The 21193-nt window shown below is 36.6% G+C and overlaps 1 protein-coding gene across 1 annotated transcript in view; it reads left to right on the top strand.

The window, feature by feature from the left end:
• The window catches only part of PARP8 (poly(ADP-ribose) polymerase family member 8), a 217081-nt gene that overhangs the window by 97520 nt on the left and 98368 nt on the right, over positions 1 to 21193 (top strand). Inside the window, 1 exon segment of the mRNA XM_020996772.2 lies at positions 16858 to 16895. Coding sequence (XP_020852431.1) covers positions 16858 to 16895 — 38 coding nt within the window.

Raw genomic sequence — 21193 nt, 5'->3', positions numbered from 1 at the left:
GTTTAAGTTCTATATTGAATGAGATACTATTCTATTAAAATCATATGTTTATATATACAAAGAGCAGACATGATATATTGGTTTAAGGAGATCCTTGTAAGGAACTTCCTCTCCTAATGATGATGCAGAACTTTCTTTGCAACTAAGCTATTTGAGGCACAGAGGAATTAAATAGTGAATGATTTGTCCAGGGTCACACAACCACTAAATTTCAGAGGCAAGACTTGAACAAAGTTCTCTTTAAAGCTATCTATTGTATCCACTAGGCCATTATCTATCTATTCTATCTATCTATCTACATATGTATGTGTGTGTGTGTGTGTGTGTGTGTGTGTGTATGTATGTATGTATGTATGTATGTATGTATGTATATATGTATGTATGTATGTACATAATGTATCTATTCATTTGGTCCAGGCCTGTGATTTCATCTTTCTTAGGTGACCCTTCAACTTTTCTGCAGCTTACACTTTAGGCTGTCCCTTTGCCTGCTATTCAGAACAGCTTATCTTATTTGAATTATGTTGTTTATTTTATAGATCACGTACTTTTGCTTCCAAAATTCTCTTAAAGTGGCCTAAAAAAATGGAATGCTTGTGTTGATAAGTTCTGTATCCCTTGAGCTTATTTTGGAATAGATTTTTGATTAGAACAGTGTTAGATCTTAAATTTTAACATTTATGCTTCTAAGCTTAGATTCAGAGTTGTTTTTGTTTAGCATTGTTAGCTGATTATAAATTCTAACCTCATATTTTCTTTTTCCAATTTGAAAAAAATAAGAAATCAACATTGTCTTATTTTCATTGAGGTTATCTAAAATTAAATGATTTACTCTCCAAGAACTAAGTTGGATTTGTTATCCAAATACTTGTAATCAGCCAATTTTCCACACTTCCTCAGAAATGAGCTGGCTGTATGCATAACATCTTTTTATTTTATTTTTATTTTTCAGTTTGAAATAGCAAATATGAGCCCCCCCTTTTTTCAAAATGTAAAAAGATCAGTGAAAGACTGTTTAGTAAGCTTGGGGCAATAGCATTCGAGGCTCCCAAAGCGCTACTGCTCTCTTTAGCTTCTGTTTTCTGTGAGGGCTGCAGTTTTATAGCAACAAAACCTACAGCCAGAATTCCTGCTTCCAAAATCCAATTCCGTAGACGTACGGTAAGAATACGAAATAAAATCAATACCTTGAAGAATAAAACCTGATATTTTGCCAGTGGAAAGGAATTTCATGCTGCAAATAAGAGTAAGAATGGGACTTATGTATTCTAAAATGGCAAAATAATAAAAGCCAGTTGATAAGAGTGGGAATTTGTTGTTTGGCAATGAAATGTCTAATTTGAGATAACTTTTTTTGTTTTTAGTTAATGAGGCTCTGTAAAACTGTTGTGATAGATACTTGTCACACCCATAAAGAAATCACTAAACCCCTTTTCCCACATAAAATGATCGCTTAGGAAAAAAACATATTGAATAAAAAAGACTTAGCAAAAAATCCATTTCATAGCTTAATATTTAGCTTTATTTTTAAGAACCACCTGGAGGTTTACATTTAATCATTCCCACCAGTGAAATAAGCTTTGTCTTGCCTTTTCTCCTCCATTTATATAACCTATATGTTACAAATGATTTGTATGTTCTATTTGTGAACCTTGGTAGTATAAATATATATATATATATATATATATATATATATATATATATATATATATATATATATATATATATTTTTTTTTTTTTTTTTTAAGGCAATTGGGGTTAAGTGACTTGCCCAGGGTCACACAGCTAGTAAGTGTCAGGTGTTTGGTCTGAGGCCAGATTTGAACTCAGATCCTGCTGACTTCAGGACTGGTGCTGTACCATCAGCTGCCCCCTGCATATATATTTTTGAGTCCTCAGAAATTAGCATCAAATTAACCAATTGTCTTGGAATATTGGTGGCTCAACATCTTTTCCAAAAAGGAGCTTTATTTTTCTTGTATCTCTGGTCTAATACAGAATTGTTGTCACATGAATATTCAATGACAATCCACAAAACAGTTTAAAGTGACTCAGATATTTATTGCAGATGGAATCTAAGCCCTTGTTATCAGTTAAACAAACAAGACTTTTAAAAAGCATTCCTTTAAATTTCTGTAACTTTTAAAACAACAGTAAAGTTCAATTAAAGTGAATTATGCACAAAAAGTGAGAGAGATTTCTTACCAATAAATATCATTCAGTGTTGGGATCAAGAATGGTTAATAATCAGATTAAAACAAACCGAAAAACCTTACACGGCAGATGCTTTTAGATTTACTTTACTCTAACCTTTAAACAGGGTAAGCTCAACCAGTAAAGCCCCGTTGCTATTGCGTTGTATTTGTTTCTTTTGTAGGCCTCTAAGTAGTAAAGTGGATAGAGCGCTGTACCTGGAGACTGGAATACCTCAGTTCAAATATCACCTCATATTTATCTGTGGAAACCAGGGCAAGTCATTTTAATCTCTGTATACCTCAATTTTCTTATCTATATAAAAAGGGGATACTAATAGCACCTACCCAGAGTTTTTGTGAGGATCAAATGAGATAATAATTGTAAGTCATTTAGCATATTACCAGGCATCCAGGAAGCACTAGATAAATGTTAGCTGCTACCATCATCGTCTTTATCATCATCATCACTACTACTTCTAATAATAATGATAAGGAATCAATATGAGAGAAGACCCATTTGTCTTAGGGAATACACATATATAACAAGGAGAAAAAAGTGAGATGTCAACCTATTTGTCATTCACATCATAAACCATGAATGTGAATATCAAAATGTCATGAAATATGTATGTTCATATGGACCTTTAGAGATTGTTTAGTGCAAACCTTTTACACATGAAATAACTGAGACCTGTATAGTATAAATTACTTTCTTAACAGATTGTTAATGGAAGAACAAGGGCTACAATGTCGGTCACTTTGTGTTCCATGCAAGATTTTTTCACCACCTAGCTTGGCTTCCCTACTGAGTATTCTTCTCAGAGAAGACTTTTGTACAAATCTACCCTTACCTGTGTAGTGAACTAATGCTGAGGCACTCAGAATACCTCATCCTGTGTTCCCAGAGCTACATGGCAGTCTTGGCAGAGAGGGCCAAAGCTTTTCCTCTTATAACCTTGTTTCTACCCCGATGCCAGCCAGTTTCACTTATTTAACCTAACTTCTCGTCTGTTAATAAAGATACTTGTCTCACTACCAGAGACACCTTCCCTCATAGGCCTTTGCTCACCTGTTTTCATATACTTAAAACATGCTCTCCCTAATTATTAGGAGGATTGAATTCCTAACCTATTCTTTTAAAGCCTAGCTCAAATATTGGGAAGAATCTTCCTATGATTGTACCAAGCATTTTGTTTTCACTTTATGTACTTGTGTTTCATTTTAAAATCATAGTTACTTATGAGTGTGTCATTTCTCCCTAGTAGACTAAATATTCCATGAGGGCAGGCGCCATGCTTCATTTAAACTTTGTATTTAGCCCACACTTAAAATAGTATCATACTCGTAATAAATATTTTATTAAGTACTTACAGAGTACAGAAATACAGAAAATGGGGAGGAATATTTGGATAGATCAGTGTATTAAAATACATATTCTTATAGCTTGAGTGTTGCAGTGGTATCTTATGAATTTGGTTTTTTTGGCAATGTGGTTAAGTGACTTGCCCAGGATCACACAGCTCGTGTCAAGTGTCTGAGGCCAGATTTAATCTCAGGTCCTCCTGACTGCAGAGCTGGTGCTCTATCCACTGCACCACCTAGCTTTCCCCATTATCTTATGAAATAGTAAGAGAGCCCAACGAGGACCTTTAGTGCCTTGTGTAGATTTGCTGTGAAAGACCTTTGGAAAGGTATAGATAGACATTAAGTTCCCAGGATGAGAATCTTTTGGGTGCTATTGTACCACCATTTGTTAATCTTTTTATCAAATACTCAAGTGGAAATATTTGCTATTTTAATGATTCGGTTGTTTACTTACTCAGCTTCACTTCACTTTAAGTGTGCAAAAATCCTTCAAATTGTAATGATGTGGCACAAGATTTGTGTTCAGATAGAACAAGGAAACCTCTATATCCCAGAGGTCATCAATAAACCATCAAGATAGTTAGACCTACATTTCTTTGAGAGAGTTTAGATCAAGAATGGCTTTTTAGCATAACCCTGACTAAGCTGTAGTAGAAAGGAAGATTTCCAAGTGGGATATGGGTTCTAAAGGCATCTCAGAGAAGACCCATTCTGATGGAATTACCAACAAAAAGTCCTCTCTTTCCCCAGCTTCCCTTCCCTAGTGTCTGTGCACAGAAACTGTAAAATAATCTATTATTTATAATATGATTATATTACAGATGATGATGATTATTAGATTATAGAATAATATATAAAATAATCTATTCTAATACCCAAATATTTATAGTAAACTGAATTTTGCCATGATCATAAAGTTGGTGGGGGTAAATTAGAGATAAATATAAATGTAAAGTTAGGCAAAGATCCCAACCTCTCTGTAAATGTTAGGAATTTGCTTGACTGAGGGTTCAGAGTAATTGTGAATGAACTTAGAACTTTTTATCTGAAATAAATTCCCTATGGAAGGAATCATGTGGACCTTAGGGGCTATTATTGAGGTTTAAAGTGAGCTAATTATTATGACAGAATCTAATATATTTTCAGCCATATGTCAAAGATTGTAAATTTTCCTTCAAGGAACTTTTGATAATATCAGTTATAGAAAAATAATTTTTATTTCTGTATAAACTCTCAAACATGAAGAATATCAAAAATACTTCATTTATTTTCCTATTGCCTCTAAGGATATCTCGTAACTTCCTGGAAATTACTTGGAATACATGGAGGTTCTTTTCTCCCACACATTTGTTCAACTGGAATATTGGAGTCCCTTTCTAGCTGCTCTGACATGATGTAAGAGGAAGAATTTCCACTCCCACTTTAGAAGTAGATGTCTTCCTGACATCTCTAATTATAACTTGGAATCAATGTTCGTGTAGAAATAGCAGTTATGTTATCATCAAGTATTGTCAAATTATTCTCTTTATAATTTATAGAATGCTTTACATACAACAACCCTGAGAGGTAGATCATACATGTAATAATATTTCCACTTCTTAAAAATGTAAAGTGTGGTTTAGAGAAGTAAAAAGAATTGCTCAGTGGTGTTCCTAGTCTGCAATGCTATAGTTAACATATCTTGTTCCTAAATGCCTGCCTTCTGTCAAGCCCTGGGTGGATCTCAACAATTTGTGAATTCCTCTGCTGGTGTAGGTACAAATTTATCCATTCCTGTCCATTCTGTGGGACTCTTGCTTATCTTCCCTTAAGTTCATCACAAAGTGATTTACCAAGTGTGCTTGGAATGTTTGCCATTACTCTCTCCACATTGGAACAGAAGAGTTGTTTGTCATTTACCTCTTACTATCTCTTATATTCATAAACATGTTAGCTATAGGAGGCCAACTCTTGGCTGGCAGTTGAGGATTGTACCAATTTATGTTGAAGCTTTAGTTTCCTGTGTGACAAACATGTCACATAACCCTGTTGCCTCTTGTTGGATTTAGGAGCCCAAAAAAGTGACAGTCTGAGGGGTGGGTGAAAAGGTATTGACCTAGTATAGAACTTAACATTTTTGTTTGTTAGGACATGTTTAATGGGGATGGTGAAAAAGACTGCTAGACTAGGCTCTAGATCAGGAGTAGGGAACCTGTGGCCTTGTTGCGGTCTGAGAGGTCGAGACCCTTCAAAGGCTGGAGTACAGGATGGGTCATCTGGAATGAATTCATAGACTCAAGCATTGTTTAAGTCAAGGTGGCAAAGATTTATTGTTATGCTTTTCAGCAGGCAAGGATTCTTAAGGAACCTGTAAGAGACTGAGGATGGAGCTAGGGTTATATGGAAAAGGACATGGGAAAGGAATGCCAGGGATACTGATTAGATAATGCAAAGGTCCAGGTGTTTTGGGGAGCTATGCATGGGAAAGTATAGGGAGTATCACAGACAGGGAGGGAAATGACAGAGGCATGGATCTTGGGAGTCTGGCAGGAAGAAGAGTCCTTGGGCCAGCCAAGGACAAAACTCCTTGGGCTGGGCAAGGCATCCTTCTCTCTCTGTCTTGATATGAGAATTCTCTGTAACAAGGGAAAGCTTTCTCACAAGACAGGAACTTACTAAGGAATCTGGAGGCTTCCAGAGACATGATCTGAGGTCCAGCATTCTCTCATCCAGCTTTGTGTAGCTGGACCAGGAAGAGAAATAAGGGCCATGCTGGGGCCCAAGCATGAATAACTGCTAGGCACAGTGTCCTTGGGCTGGGGAGTGGTTGTCAGAGACAGTGTTTTTGAGACTAGGGAGAAATTGGGGTCCAAGTACAAGCCCAAGCACCCAAACACCCCATCAGCGTCAAGACTCCAGTTTCCCCACTCCTGTTCTAAATGCTTATTTCTGGGACCTTGGGCATGTTACAGTTGCATATATCATAGAATATTATAAATGAGGACATGAAGCAGCCAAGTTTTCTGACCTCTAAAATGGAGTGTAGCTGGTCAAACAATCTCTAAAATTAATTGCAACTCTATCTCTAAGTTTAAGTTTGCTAACCTGTTTTATTGTAGCCTTGATTTTGTCCAGCTAGAGTTTTGTTTCCTCTCTGGAGTAAATTTTGAAATTTAGACATTCATGAATTGCAGAATATCTCCTAGTGTCCTAGCTTCCTGGAATAAAATCTATGCCTTTTCTTAAGGATTGTTTTTAATGTATCACTGAACTGAGTATCATTGATATGGTAATTGAGGATAGTAGTTACTTTAGGTAAAGGACTGATCTTGTTAATGTAGCAGTGTGATTATATTTTTTTCACTGAGGGAAAACATCAATCTCAGGGCATAAGCATCAGTTCAGTAATTTGATGAGATGAGCTTGACACTAGGATGTTAAGGACTTTGTTCTGATATTCTTGGTCTCTTTGGAGCTTCCCAATATCTTATCAGCTTTTCAAAAGCCACACAGCCCTACCCTCATATGACAGATGAAATAACTGTAATAATAACAGCTGTGAACTTCTATCCTAAAATCACTTCCCTTAGTCTGTCAAAGGATGCCAGAGGTTAGAGATGTCCACATAGCCATTTTAAGAAGTCGTCACCTTAAAAAAAAAGCATATTTGAGACTATACTTAAAAACTTGACTGTTTATCTACTAATATACAACATATATTATACCTAAGAAGTACTGTAATTTAATTGATTAAGGAAATCTTGTAAAAATATGTTTTTCTTGAGAATGGTACCTCCATTAAGTTATTCTTTAGGATATTCCAACATTCTGAGGGAAAACACTTTCTTGTTTGTTTCTTTTTTCAAGTGACTGATTCATGGACAGCTCTTGAATTGTTTTTCCTTTTGTGTTCTTTGTTCCAGTATTCTTTACTCCTCCTTGTCTTTAACCACATTATAGCTACTTGTGTTGTTGACAATACATATTGACCTTAGTTCTAAATCTATTTCATCTGAATTATTTATTTTTTTCTACTTGTGAGGTCCAACAGTTAAATCATCCACGTCTGTCTTTGCACAGAATTATTTCCCTAGGAACTCTGTAAGGCACAATGTGAAACTGATTAGGATTTTACAGTCCTGGTGATTTTCCTTCTGCTCTATTACCTAGGAAATGCTGTGATACAAGAAGCTGATGAATCATTTTGTAGGTTTTCTTTGCCCCATCTGCTGTGATTATTGAATTTCTGATTGGTTATGGAAATCCCACCTGATTCCTTTGGTACCAGAGTACCAAAACGGTATGCCTCTCTGTGATGGTGGCTGGGGTTGGGATTAACAGAAGGAAGAATGTAGTGATGAAAGGAAATTAAATTAAGCCTTTTTTATAATTAAAATAGACATAATACAACAAAGAAAAAATTAATGTATTTCTTCAGGTAATATAACATTCATATAAGATTTCACTTTTGTATATTTTAGCCTTTCCTACACCCATATTTGAAGATTGAATGTATTAAGGCCTAATTAGCATGGTTAGAAAAATATGGGATCATTTTCCCTTCCTATGAAAGCTAAGAATTCATCATCATTGTGACTATTATACCTATGATTTTTTAGAGTACTATTTTATTATGTATGTTCTATCTATCTATCTATCTATCTATCTATCTATCTATCTATCTATCTATCTATCTTCTCTATAGTTAAGCCTATGCATCTCTTTGTAGGGATTCTGATTGGTTGGAAGCCTGAAGACCTGTTATTGCAGGGGTTTTTGATTCATTCCTCATCCCTTTTCACTCAGGCTGACTTTACCTGACCTGAGCCGTACAATAATACAGCATCAGTTCTCTTTTATTTATAACCAGACATAAGTAGAACTGAATGGTACTAATCCTCCCAAAGCACCTTTTAGAAACAACTTCTTGATCTTGATTTTTCCCAGCTGAAGCTTCTTTTGACATTGTAAAAACTCATCACAGAAACATCATATCTCAGACTTGGAAAGGACCTGTGCTGCCTGTAATTCATCCTGTGCTTGAGGAGACATCCTGCCCAGGTCATCTTTGCCAAGTCACCTTACATGAAACCATTGCTTGACACTTCTAGTGAAAAGGAAATTCTTTATATTGCATGCCAGCATATTTTTCTCTTAGCTATAATGATGCAAAAGTGCACCCCATTCCACCAAACCAAATCTACTACTCTACCCAGTTGTTCTTAGTTCTTCTAATATAAATTTATTTATTTTTAGTTTTCAACATTCACTTCCACAAGATTTTGAATTCCAAATCTTCACTCCATCTTGCTCCTCCCCCCACCCCAAGATGGCATGTATTCTGAATACCCCTTCCCCTAGTCTGCCCTCCCTTCTATTGCTCCCCTTCCTTCTCTTATCCCCTTCCCCTTCTATTTTCCTGTAGGGCAGGATATATTTCTGTACCTCATTTCCTGTATTTCTTATTTCCCAGCTGCATGTGGAAACATTTTTTTTAAACATGTGTTTTTTAAATTTTGGGTTCCAAATTTTCTCCCTTCCTCCCACCCCACCCACCCTCATTGAAAAGGCAAGCAACTCAATACAGGCCATACATGTGCAGTTATGTAAAACACTTCCATAGTACACATGTTGTGAAAAACTAACTCTATTTCCCTTAATCCTATCCTGCCCCCCCATTTATTCTATTCTGTCTTTTGACCCTGTCCTGTACTTCCTTCTGATTACCACTTTCCCAATCTGCCTTTCTCTCTGTCATCCCCCTGCTCTCTTGTCCCTTTCCTCCCCTATTTTTCTGTAGGGCAAGACAGATTTCCATACCCAATTGAGTGTGTATTTTATTCCCTCCTTAAGCCAAATACCATGAGAATAAGATTCCCTCATTTCCTCTCATCTTCCCCTGTTTCCCCTCCACTGTAAGAACCTTTTCTTGTCTGTTTTATGCTATATAATGTACCCCATTCTACCTCTCCCTTTCTCCTTCTCGTAGTATAATCCTCTCTCACCCCTTAATTCTATTCCCCAGACATCACTCCTTCATCTTCAACTCACCCTGTGCCCTCTATCTATCTATCTATCTATCTATCTATCTATCTATCTATCTATCCATACATACATATAATTCTTTCCCCTCCCACTACCCTAATACTGACAAAGGTCTCATGAGTTATAAATATCATCTTTCCATGTAGGAATGCAAACAGTTCAGCCTTAATAAGTCTCTTATGATTTCTCTTTCCTCTTTACCTCTTCATGTTCCACTTGAGTCTTGTATTTGAAAGTCAAATTTTCTATTCAGCTCTGGTCTTTTCATCAAGAATGCTTGAAAGTCTTCTAATTTCACTGAATGACCATTTTTTCCCCCTGAAGGATTATACTGAGTTTTGCTGGGTAGGTGATTCTTGGTTGTAATCCTATCTCCTTTGCCCTCCAGAATATGTGCCCTCTGGTCCCTTAATATAGAAGCTGCTAAATCTTGTTTTATCCTGATTGTGTTTCCACAGTACTTGAATTGTTTCCTTCTGGCAGTTTGTAATATTTTCTCCTTGACCTGGGAACTCTGAATTTGGCTATAATATTCCTAGGAGTTTTCCTTTGGGGATCTCTTTCAGGGGGGAGATCAGTGGATTCTTTCAATTTCAGTTTTGCCTTCTGGTTCTAAAATATCAGGTCAGTTTTCCTTGATAATTCTTTTTTTAGGCAATTGGGGTTTAGTGACTTGCCCAGGGTCACACAGCTAGTAAGTTTCAAGTGTTTGGTCTGAGGCCGGATTTGAACTTAGGTCCTCCTGACTTCAGGGCTGGTGCTCTATCCACTGCGCCACCTAGCTGCCCCCTTTCTTTGATAATTTCTTGAAAGATGATGTCTAGGCCCTTTTTTTGATCATGGCTTTCAGATAGTACAATAATTTTTAAATTCTCTCTCCTGGATCTATTTTCCAGGTCAGTTGTTTTTCCAATGAGATATTTTACATTGTTTTCAATTTTTCATTCTTTTGGACTTGTTCTATTATGTCTTGATTTCTCATAAAGTCACTATCTTCCAATTGCTCTATTCTAATTTTTAAGGAAGTATTTTCTTCAGTAAGCTTTTGGACTTCCTTTTCCACTTGGCCAATTTTTCTTTTTAGGGCATTCTCCTCATTGACTTTTTGGACCTCTTTTGCCATTTGGGTTAGGCTATTTTTTAAGGTGTTATTATGTTCAGTATTTGTTTGGGTCTCCTTTAGCAAGCTGTTGACTTGTTTTTTATGATTTTATTACATCACTTTCATTTCTCTTCCCAGTTTTTCCACTACTTCTCTTACTTGCTTCTCAAAATCCCTTTTGAGCTCTTCCAAGGTCTGGGACGGATTCATGTTTTTCATGGAGGCTTTGGATGTGGGAGCTTTGACTTTGTTGTCTTCTTCTGGTTGTATGTTTTGATCTTCTTTGTCACCAAAGTAAGATAATATAGTCTGACTCTTTTTGCGAGGTTTGCTCATGATCCCAGCCCACTATTTTAGTTTTAAACTCTTTGTTAAGGTAAAAGTCTGCTTCCAATGTGGAGAATGTACTGTCCCAAGCTTCGGGGGTTTGTATAGCTGTTTTCAGAGATACTTCTAGGGACCTGTAAATTTTCAGTTCTTCCAAGACAGTATGATAAGGGTGGAGGTGTTTACTCTTTTCCTGGCCTGTGTTCTGGTCTTTGAGTGACCAGCTACAAGCAGTCTTTTCTCTCTTGGAATTGGAGGGCTTCCTCTCCACTGCCGCCACAAGCTCTGCTATGCCAGTGCTCCTCCTCACCTCAGGACCGCCACCCAGAGCTGTGACCCAGATCCAAGCACTGCCAAAGCAAGAGATTCCTGCCTCAGCACCAGCAAAGAGATCCGTGCAGTCCCCCTCTGATCAGCCACTGGATTCCCCCTCAGTCTGTGGGCCAGAAGCTCAGGATGGAGCCACTGCCCAGGCACCCACACTCTGTGCTCTGGAACTGGCTCTGACCTAGCTCTTCTCTCACCACAAAAACAGACTTTTCCCACTGACCTTCTAAGTTGTCTTCGGCGTTGGTGGATTGAGGAGTCTGGAAACCGCCACAGCTGCCTGTGAGGCTTGCTCCACGTTTGCTGCGGCCTGTGCGCCCGTGCCGAATTGTGCTCCTCTCCCTGCCTGGTGTGTTATGCCTTCCCGATCAACCTTCCAGGCTATCTTGAGCTGGAAATTTGTTTTACTCTGTCTTTTTGTGGGTTCTGTTGCTTTAGAGTTTGTTTAAAGCCATTTTTTTTACAGGTATTTGTAGGGGTTTGGGAGAGAGCTCAAGCAAGTCACTGCTTTCACACTGCCATCTTGGCTCCGCCTCCTTAGTTCTAATGTCTAGGACAAAGTAGAACAAGGCTAATCTCTTCCAAATGACAGTGCTTCAAAATTTTCGAAGAGAACTGTTGAGATTCTCCTTAATTTGTCACATTTTCATATCAAACAGCCCAATCAGTGAATCAGCAAGCATTTATTAAACTTATACGTGCCATTTCCTGTGCTAGGCTAGAAAGATACAAAGACAAAAATGAAATAGCTGCTGCTTGTCTTCCAGGAGCTTATATTCTGGGAAGGTTGTTTTTGCACAAATTAGCGTATGCAAATAGATAACAATAATTGTGAAGGTTTTTTGGGGGGGGTACTAAAACCTGAGCAATTAGGAAAGTCTTCATTTAAAAGGTGCTGCTTCAGCCCAGGTTGATCTCTTTATTTTTTTGTATCCCAAGTCTCATTTAATAAATTTGGAATCCTTTCCATAGTCATCTTAATTACAAACTTGACAAACATGCCATCTGCCCTTAATCTTAGTCATTTGTAAAAAATAGTAAAAAGAAGAAGGCCCTGGAGGAATCTTAGAGAACGTTACTAGAATTCAGTATCTGGGTTAATTTTAATCCATTTGTCAAAGTTCTTTAGTTCTGGTGATTCAAACAGTTCTGAGGGCACCTACTTGTTTCATCATTTAGCCCACATCTCTCCAAGTGCGCCACAAAAGATGTACTTCCCTTGCTGAGTAGTATCATGGAAAGAACACTGATTTTGAATTCAGAAGAGCTAGATTTTTATCCTATCCTCTCATTTGCTTCCATAAGACCTTGGGCAATCCATTAAAGTTCTTTTGGACCTCTGCTCCTTATCTGTAAAGTGATAAAAAATCCTTCTTAACTCTAAATCAGTGCTGTTGTCTATGAAATTTGCATGATTTGTCAGTCCAAATAGTTACCATTTCGGAATCGAAAGTGGGGTTTAACATGTACACTTGATGAGTCCAGGCTCATTCACTTGGACACAGTCATGCCTGACTACTTCTACTCTCCAAGTACTCAAAGACCACAACTTTAACAAAGTGGTCAAGAATGTGCCAGAAATCTGTCAAGGTCATTGGCTTAGAGATCTGAATTCTTGGGCTAGTTCTCTTCAGGACATCCCTATTTAGATGTTTTTCCCTTGTCTAAATCAATTTGAAAACAGCGTTACCTTCTAATTTCCAACTTTTTATAGTGATGCTACCCATTAATCTCTTAGTCATTCAGTTCTCTATCATTTATAGTCTTTATTAAATCCATTACCAAGTTTTTTTTCCCCCTAAAATGTCTCAGAGGCATATTTGTTTGGTCTTCCATGAACACTGGCAGCCTGCCAGGCCATGGTTTTTTGTCATTTTTTGCCTGCACTAGTGTAAGGAGTTTAGTATATGTAAAAATTATTAGAACTTCAGTTGAAAATAAAATAGGTGAGGTCACGTAGTGAATTAGGAAGGCAAAAACATTAGTGGAGAGGAGTAAAAAGACCAGTAACTCTGGGAAGATAGCCAGATGAAACAGGTATCTAGATAAATGCCTGTGACTGGGTTAATTCCTGAGAGAATGGATAAATGTTTGGGTAGGAAAAAAAAAGATTGGTTGTTGACATATTATCAAATAAGGCTTTTATATAGCATCCTGTCAAATTTAAAAATTTAAACTTTATAAAATCTAATAAATCCTTCTAATGAGAATAAGTGAAATCTTACCTAGTTTAGTAGATATATCCCATCACAAAAATGCTTATTTTCATTAAAAAAATTAAATTAAATTCTATTTTCTGTTCCAGATTTCCTACCTGTCTTCCTTTCTCCTATCCTTTGAGAAGGCAAGAAAAACAGAACCTATTACATATATGCAGTCATACAAAAGAAATGACCATAATAACCATGTTTCAAAAAAAAAAAAGAAAGAACAAGAAGAGAAAACATGCTTCAATCTGTACTCTGAGGTCATTTCTTCATTGTTTGGAGGTGGACAGCATGTTTCAGGGAATCCTTTGGAACTGTGATTGAGCATTATGTTGCTCAGGCTTTCATAAATCTTTCAAAGTTGATTATTTTAAAAATACCTTTGTTATTATATATGTTTTTCTACTAATTCTGGTCTCTCAATTCTGCATCAGTTTGTACAAGTTTTCCCAGGTTTCTCTGAAACCATCACCTTCATAATTTCTTACAGGAAAGCAATATTCCATCATATTTACATACCATGGCTTGTTCATCCATTCCCCAATTCTTGGCCATCCTCTCAGTTTCCAGTTCTCTGCTACTACCAAAAAAAAAAGCTACTATAAATATTTTTGTTTCTATGATTGCTTTTGCTCTTTCGTTATCTTTTTGGGATATAGACCTAGTATTAGCATCATTGGGTCAAAGCATATGCATAATATTTGGTCATAGTTCCAGATTGCTTTATAGAGTGCTTGGAGTAGTGCAAATTTCCAGTGACAGTTCATTAATGTTCCTGTTTTCCCACAGCTCATCCAACATTTGTCATTTTTGTTTCTGTCCATTCAGTAAATGTATTATTATTATATATATATATTTTTTGGTGAGGCAGTTGGGATTAATTCACTTGCCCAGGGTCACACAGCTACTAAGTATCATGTGAGGATGGATTTGAACAAGAGAGAGAGAGAGAGAGAGTGTGAGTTGAATGAATTGAGATCTGGTATTTGAGAGGTGGGAAGGAGAAGTCCTGAATTCCGTTCCCATTTCTGACACATTCAATATGTTCAATATTCAGTGCAATTCAAGATGCAGGCCCATATGTAAAGGCAAGAGCCTAATTAAAATCATTTACCTGCACATTTACCTGTGACCTGCAGTATTATCTGATCTTGTTACTGCCCCAAGCTTCCACTCTGATTCCAAATTCCTTTCTTTCCCAAACCAAACTGAAGATGTTTCTGATTTAATTTCAGTAATTTGGGATAGGGAATGACTACATAGTCAGGTCAAAACAGCAAGATCTCACATACTTGCATTGTGTTTATATGTTTTACTGACCACTTGCTCCAATTATAGAAATTTGCTATAAAACGATAAAGCAGAGACAATATTTAAACCAAGTATGACAGGATTTTCTGACCACACAGTATCAATTCCACCTCATACCCCAGACTCAGAAATAGCCAGGTGGGTAACATTCCTTTTCAAAGGAACATAATGGGGCAACTGAGCCAGTAGGTTCCCATCTTAGAGTGAGGCTAAAATTGTTCTCTCAGTTTTTCCCAGAGTCAGACCTCCTACCTGTATCACATTCTCTCTAAGTAGCTTGTGTCATTTCTCTCAGATGGTGGATTATTCACTACTGAGTATGGATGGATTGTTATGATCCATCAGACAACTCAAAATAAAATCAGTTATGGTCCTGAGAGCTTTTACCTCAAACAGCAAGTTTCACTAGTTACAACTTAGGAAAAAATTTACCAGGATTTACATCTCAAATTTAAATTTGTCCTGATGTAAAAGCCAATCGTTAGAAATAATTTCTATATACTTCCAAATTCTCAGCAAGCAGAGTTTATTGTTTAGGAACTCCAAAACCCAAACAAGCTTTTTGGCAAGTTTATACGTTAAAACAACAACCAACAATCACACAGTTTTTCGTTAAGTGTTAGACAACTTGTTTTAGCTGTAACCAAATTATGAAAAGTTACTTGACATGACTGATATAGAAGTTTACCAATCTGAAACTTGTAACAAACCCATTACCATCAGGTGACTTCAATTTTGTTGAATGCGTTTCCAAATTATTTACACAGAGAATCAACATCTCATCATTAACATGTTAAAACTGCAACTTTAAAAGTGATCTTACCCAAGTTTGGAGCTGGCCATCCCCCTTCCCTCTCTCCCTAAGGCTGCTGGGGTTTGAGGTGGGGAATAGGGGTGGTGATGAGCAGGATGTGCTGAACCTGGATGATGCTTCCAGGCTTTGTGGGTTTCCCCAGGTCCCAAGGCCATTGTCAGTGGGGCCCATGCTGTAGCTGCTGCCTCTCCTTCCTCCTTCGTTTCACTAGGTTGGGGAGTGTGAATTAGAAGGCGGTGGGCAAAGGTGAAACTCTCTTCTCTTAGTCTGATGATAGGAAACTGAGATAATCGGTGACTGCCCAGAGTAGTTAACTCAACCAATCATCTCAGTTTCCCCACACCATTCCCTAAGATTATAATTTTCAGAGAAGATGCTGCCAATGAAATCTCAGATCAATTATAACATAATATAGATTCACAAAGGATAAACAAATTCATATCTATTATATTTCACTCAACGGATATATTATCATGCTATATATTTTTCTCTAGTGGATACATATATTTTTTTTAATAAGGGTATTTATTTCTTTTATTTTTCTTTGAATTATCTCTTCACTAATGGCAAAATCATATGGTATGAAAAATTGAGCTTATTTCATAGCTTTATAGATCTAGACCTAGAGCACCTCAGAAATGATCTAGTGAATGATTTCATTTTATGGTGATACTGGTTACTTGTCTAATGTCTTATAGCTAGCAGGTGTCAGAGGTGAAATTTGAATTGGGGCTTCTGCCTTCAGAATCAGGGGTTTTTACTGTACAGTATTCAAAAATAATATTTGAAATTTAAAAGAATGCACAAATATTTTAAGCAGTGTTTTCCCACTTAAGAAAATGTGCTTGATAAAATAAATATAGCCAATGCATGAAATATTGCTTTTGCTTTTCTTAATATATTAGGTCTTGTGATAAGATATCATTGTTTTCATGTAGAGGAAAGGTTAATCTTGAGTAACTAATCTGTCATTGACTATACTATTTTTAGTATATATATGGGCATCAAGGTAAATGTTATAAATTCTGTAACATACATCTTTCTTAAAATATAAGATGTTTTTCCTTTTTTGTTGTAATTCATTCACGCATAACTATTTTGAATGGATAATATAGAGTTTTTGAAAAAAAATTAAGCATGTCAAATTTGCAGTATTTTGATCACCTCTTTCTTTCTTTCCTGCAGTGTATCCTATTCGGTACATGTATCAGAAGATTATCCAGGTATAGTGAGATATGTTTATATATCAAATTTTTACTACTCTCACTTGTCTAAAAAGGATTTTTTTGAAGGCTTTGGATGTGGTATCAACATTTTTTGAGTTGTGTTCTGAAATCTGCTGTGGAAGACTCTGAAGGGATAGATGGTTCAATTATTCTGTGAATTGGGTAAACTAAGGTAATAGGAGGTTAATGTAATGAATACATTTAAGCTTTTTGACTGACTTTTAAAAATGTTTTCTTGACCTTGTTTCAGATCAGAACCAATAACTCACAAGTGAAAACTGGCATTTATAGCAAGAAATGAAATCTTCACATTACATTAATATTATATTAAATCTAAAATTCAAGGAGATCCAAAATGGCCTAGAAGCTAGTTTTGGAACATCATTTGGACCTTTATAAAATTCAGTATGTTTACCTGCGTTTAGAAAAGCGATCCTTACTCTGTTCTTTATAATTTCACTGGTTTGTGATCACAAAGGTACGTTTATTGTGACCAAAATTAGAGTTCAGCCATAAACAGATTCCACTATGGACAAAAAAAGAGCAAAAAAAAAGGTGGGGGGAGAAGGGGTGGAGGAAAGAAAAAAGTACGTTTATCTATTTCCTATTAAGAGTGTGACATTGTTTCCTTTTGAGGCAAAATAATTACTTCTGTGCTGTGATCATATGAGTAATTTCCATTTTTTCATAAGAGAGGTTATGAATCTTTTTTATCTTCTTTATATCTCCTGTCTATAAACCAAAATATCTCACATGAATTATGAGGTATGCTGCATTTAATATAGAACTATCAGGGACCTTTGTCTTTTTGTTTGCCTCCACTTGTATCTGTTGTATTAAAAAAAGATGAGCCATTTTTTTGTTCCATTTCTCTTTAAGGTCACTGTTTTATCATACCATTACTTCTGTTTAATCTACTTGGTTGTTACCCTATTCCTACTGACTCTCTTTCCCTCCTCAAGCCGTTCTTTCTACTGCTGACTTTAAATGGTGATTGATTTTCCAGGGTGAAAAAAGTGAATAACTTGAGTCCGTGGCTTACTTTAACCTTCAAGAAAGAATAGAAGAATAGGATTTGATCAGCTCATACCAATAACCTGTTCAATAATTTGCCTACATTTTTGTTACATTGTTATAATCACACAGATATGAGAGTTGATGGACAAAATACATTGTCAACAGGTCCCATTGACATTCAAATATAACATTTCAGAAAGAACAAACTTAAGCCTGTATGTCATATGATTATTACACGTATTTTCCACTGGGGAAAATCTATAAATTGCTTCATTCTATTCTAATTATATGTCTTATTGAATATAAAATACGATTTCCTTTATAATCAAGGAATACAATAAATATTTTCTTGGTAATACTCAACAGTGTTCACTAGAAAGTCATTGTTCTTTAATTCATTTTTAATGGAGAACAGAATTAATAAACAACCCCCCCACATACCTATTTAACATTAGTTATTTTGAGTTCTGAATTTTTTCCCTTCCTGTAGCTCCTTGCCCACCCACTCAGAAAGCAAATAATATGGTATCTGTTATACAGATGAAGTCATACAAAACATTTCCATATTAGTCTTGTTATTGAAACAAAAAGACAAAAAAAAAAGTAAAAAATATTCTTCAGTATGCATACAGAGTTTATTAGTTCTGTCTCTCAAAATGGACAGCATTTTTCATCATTAAGTCCTTTGGAATTTTCTTGAATCATTGTATTGATCAGAAGAGCTAAGTCTTTCATAGTGTATCATCATTTCAATATTACTGTTACTGTGTACAGTATTCTTTTGGTTCTGCTCACAGTTTTGCATCAGTTCGTTTAAGCCTTCCCAGGTTTTTCTGATCTCATTCCCTTTATCATTTCTTATAGAATGATAGTGTTAGAAAAATCCGAAACAAAAAGCTACTACAGTGAGTGAGTGAAGGAAAGCCTTTATTACACTTCTTATGAGAGAAGCGGGCACAACGCATTGTAGTAGCACATGGACGCTGGTTCAGTGGTAGGATCAACTTTTAAACTTTTTTTTAGTAAGATTCATACGCCACCCATCAGGGCTACTATTGGTCTGGTTCGCCTGAGTTACACTCTTCCTGGACAGTTCATGGCTTGTTTGTCCATGTTCTGTTAACTCTGCCTACTTCATGGGTCCCATGTTCAAAAATGGTGGCTATCTCCGCTTTTGGGGTGTGTCAGTTAATATTCAGTAAGCTTATTAGGCGAGTGCAGTGGAGAAAAGCCTCTGCCCTGTTGAAGCCCCATCCTTGAACCAGATTTAGCCTCCAGGGCTCTTTCTTAAGGAATTAGTTGTTTGCTATACTTTCTGATTGGTTGAGGGACTATCTAGAAGATCTTGGAATTTCTTATCCTGCTGTGGAAGCCGAACCCCCTAAAATCTTTCTTACAATTGTGTACTATCACAGTTGTTCAGCCATTCCTGAACTGATGGTCATCCCCTCAATTTCTAATCCTTTGTTACCACAAAAAGTGCTGCTGTAAATTTTTTTTGTACATATAGTCCTTTTTTTCTTTTTTCTTTGATCTCTTTGGGATATAGATCTAGTAGTGGTATTGCTGAGTCAAAGGGTATACATTTTATAGCCTTTTGGATATAGTTCCAAAATTTATCTCCAGAATGTTTGGACTAGTTCATAATCCCATCAACAATGTATTAGTGTACCAATTTTTTCTACATCCCCTGCAACATTCATCATTTTCCTTTCCTGTTGTGTTAGCTAAACTGATAGGTGTCAGAAGGGACCTCGGTGTTCTTTGAATGTGCATTTATAGTTAGTGACTTAAAGCATTTTTATATGACTGATGAGGTTAGGATCTGGACCCTTTAAAGGAAAAACACTGGACTTTCCCACATGGCCAAATCTCTTGTGTTCACCTGAGGCTATAATCCCATCAACTGGCCTTTCATTGTGGCTATGCCCTATCTCCCAATTCTCTGTTACCCTTAACCTAGACTAGCCCTTCATTGTCTTATCTCTGTATGTACCTCAGCCATTTTCCGCCCTAAATCCTAGCTAGGCTCCATTCTCTCTTGGCCAAGGTCCAAGTCTCTAACATTCTAATACCTTGCAGTCCCCACAGACTACTTGGCCACTTCTAGATCTCTCCCACAGTCTTTCTGTATATAAGATCCATCTTGTCTCCATTAAGGTGCTCAGATTCTTAAAATCTAGCCAATAGATCACTAATGTTTAGACTCCTTAAAAGTCTGCCCAATGTGACAGATGTTCTAATAAACCTTATCTTTGGTTGAAAGAAGGCTTGGGTTGAATTCTTTCAGGCAAGACCCACGTTTCTTGCTGTCGATATTTCAGGGTACCAGCACTCCTAAACCCCTAAACCTCAACATGACTATTGGCAGCTTTGATTTCTTCTGAAAACTGCCCATTCAAGTCTTTTGATCATCAACTGAAAAATGGCTCTTTTTGTAAATTTGGCAGAGTATCCTATATATGAATAAGAAATTAGTCTTTTATCAGTCATTCTATAAAGATTCCTTTTCAGTTTCCTGTTTCCTTCCATTTTTGCCTGAGTTAGTTTTGTTTGTGTATAAGCCTTTTATTTTCATGTAAACAAAATTATCTATTTTACTTTTCATAATCCTCTCTGTCTCTTGTTTAGTTATAAACATTTTCCTTATCCATTAATCTGACAGATATATTTGCCATTCTCCCCTAATTTACTTATCATGTCACCCATGTCTTATATCATTTTGATGTTATTTTTCTGTGTGGTATGAGATGTGGGTCTATGCCTAATTTATACCTAACTGCTTTCAGTTTTCCCAGCAATTTTTGTTTGCTCATTTTTGTACCCTGTTTCTTGGTTTGGGTCTTTATGTTAATGTTGGCCTTTGTTCCTGGCTTGGTGGGGGTAGGGAGGAGTGGGGTAGGGGAGAAGGTGGAAAAGAAGGGGCACTGTCTCAAGCTTTAAGCTTTTTCCAAACAGCTATTTTTAGATCTAATTCTGGGCTTTGTAAGTTTTCTGTGCTTCCAAAGTATGATCTGCAGAGAGGTATGATCACTGTTCTCTTGGTCTGTACTATGGTTCTTACCCAGGAAGGGCCCCTTGGCTCTTCCCGTCCTCTTTTGGGAGTGGAAATGATACTGTTTATCAAAGTTCCTTATCCCTTGGGGTCGGAATTGATACTGTTCCTCAGGACTCCTACTCCCTCTTGCTGGGAAAATGTTCTTTTCTGCCCTTGAAGTATGATCCAGAAGTGGGTATAGGCACCGGAGCTGCCAAACAAAGTCTTGTTTTTCCATCTA

This window comes from Phascolarctos cinereus, unplaced genomic scaffold (assembly GCF_003287225.1).
Source record: "Phascolarctos cinereus isolate Bilbo 61053 unplaced genomic scaffold, phaCin_HiC Scaffold_4;HRSCAF=312, whole genome shotgun sequence".
Classification (NCBI taxonomy): Eukaryota; Metazoa; Chordata; class Mammalia; order Diprotodontia; family Phascolarctidae; genus Phascolarctos; species Phascolarctos cinereus.
This window is presented reverse-complemented; position numbering and strand designations above follow the sequence as displayed.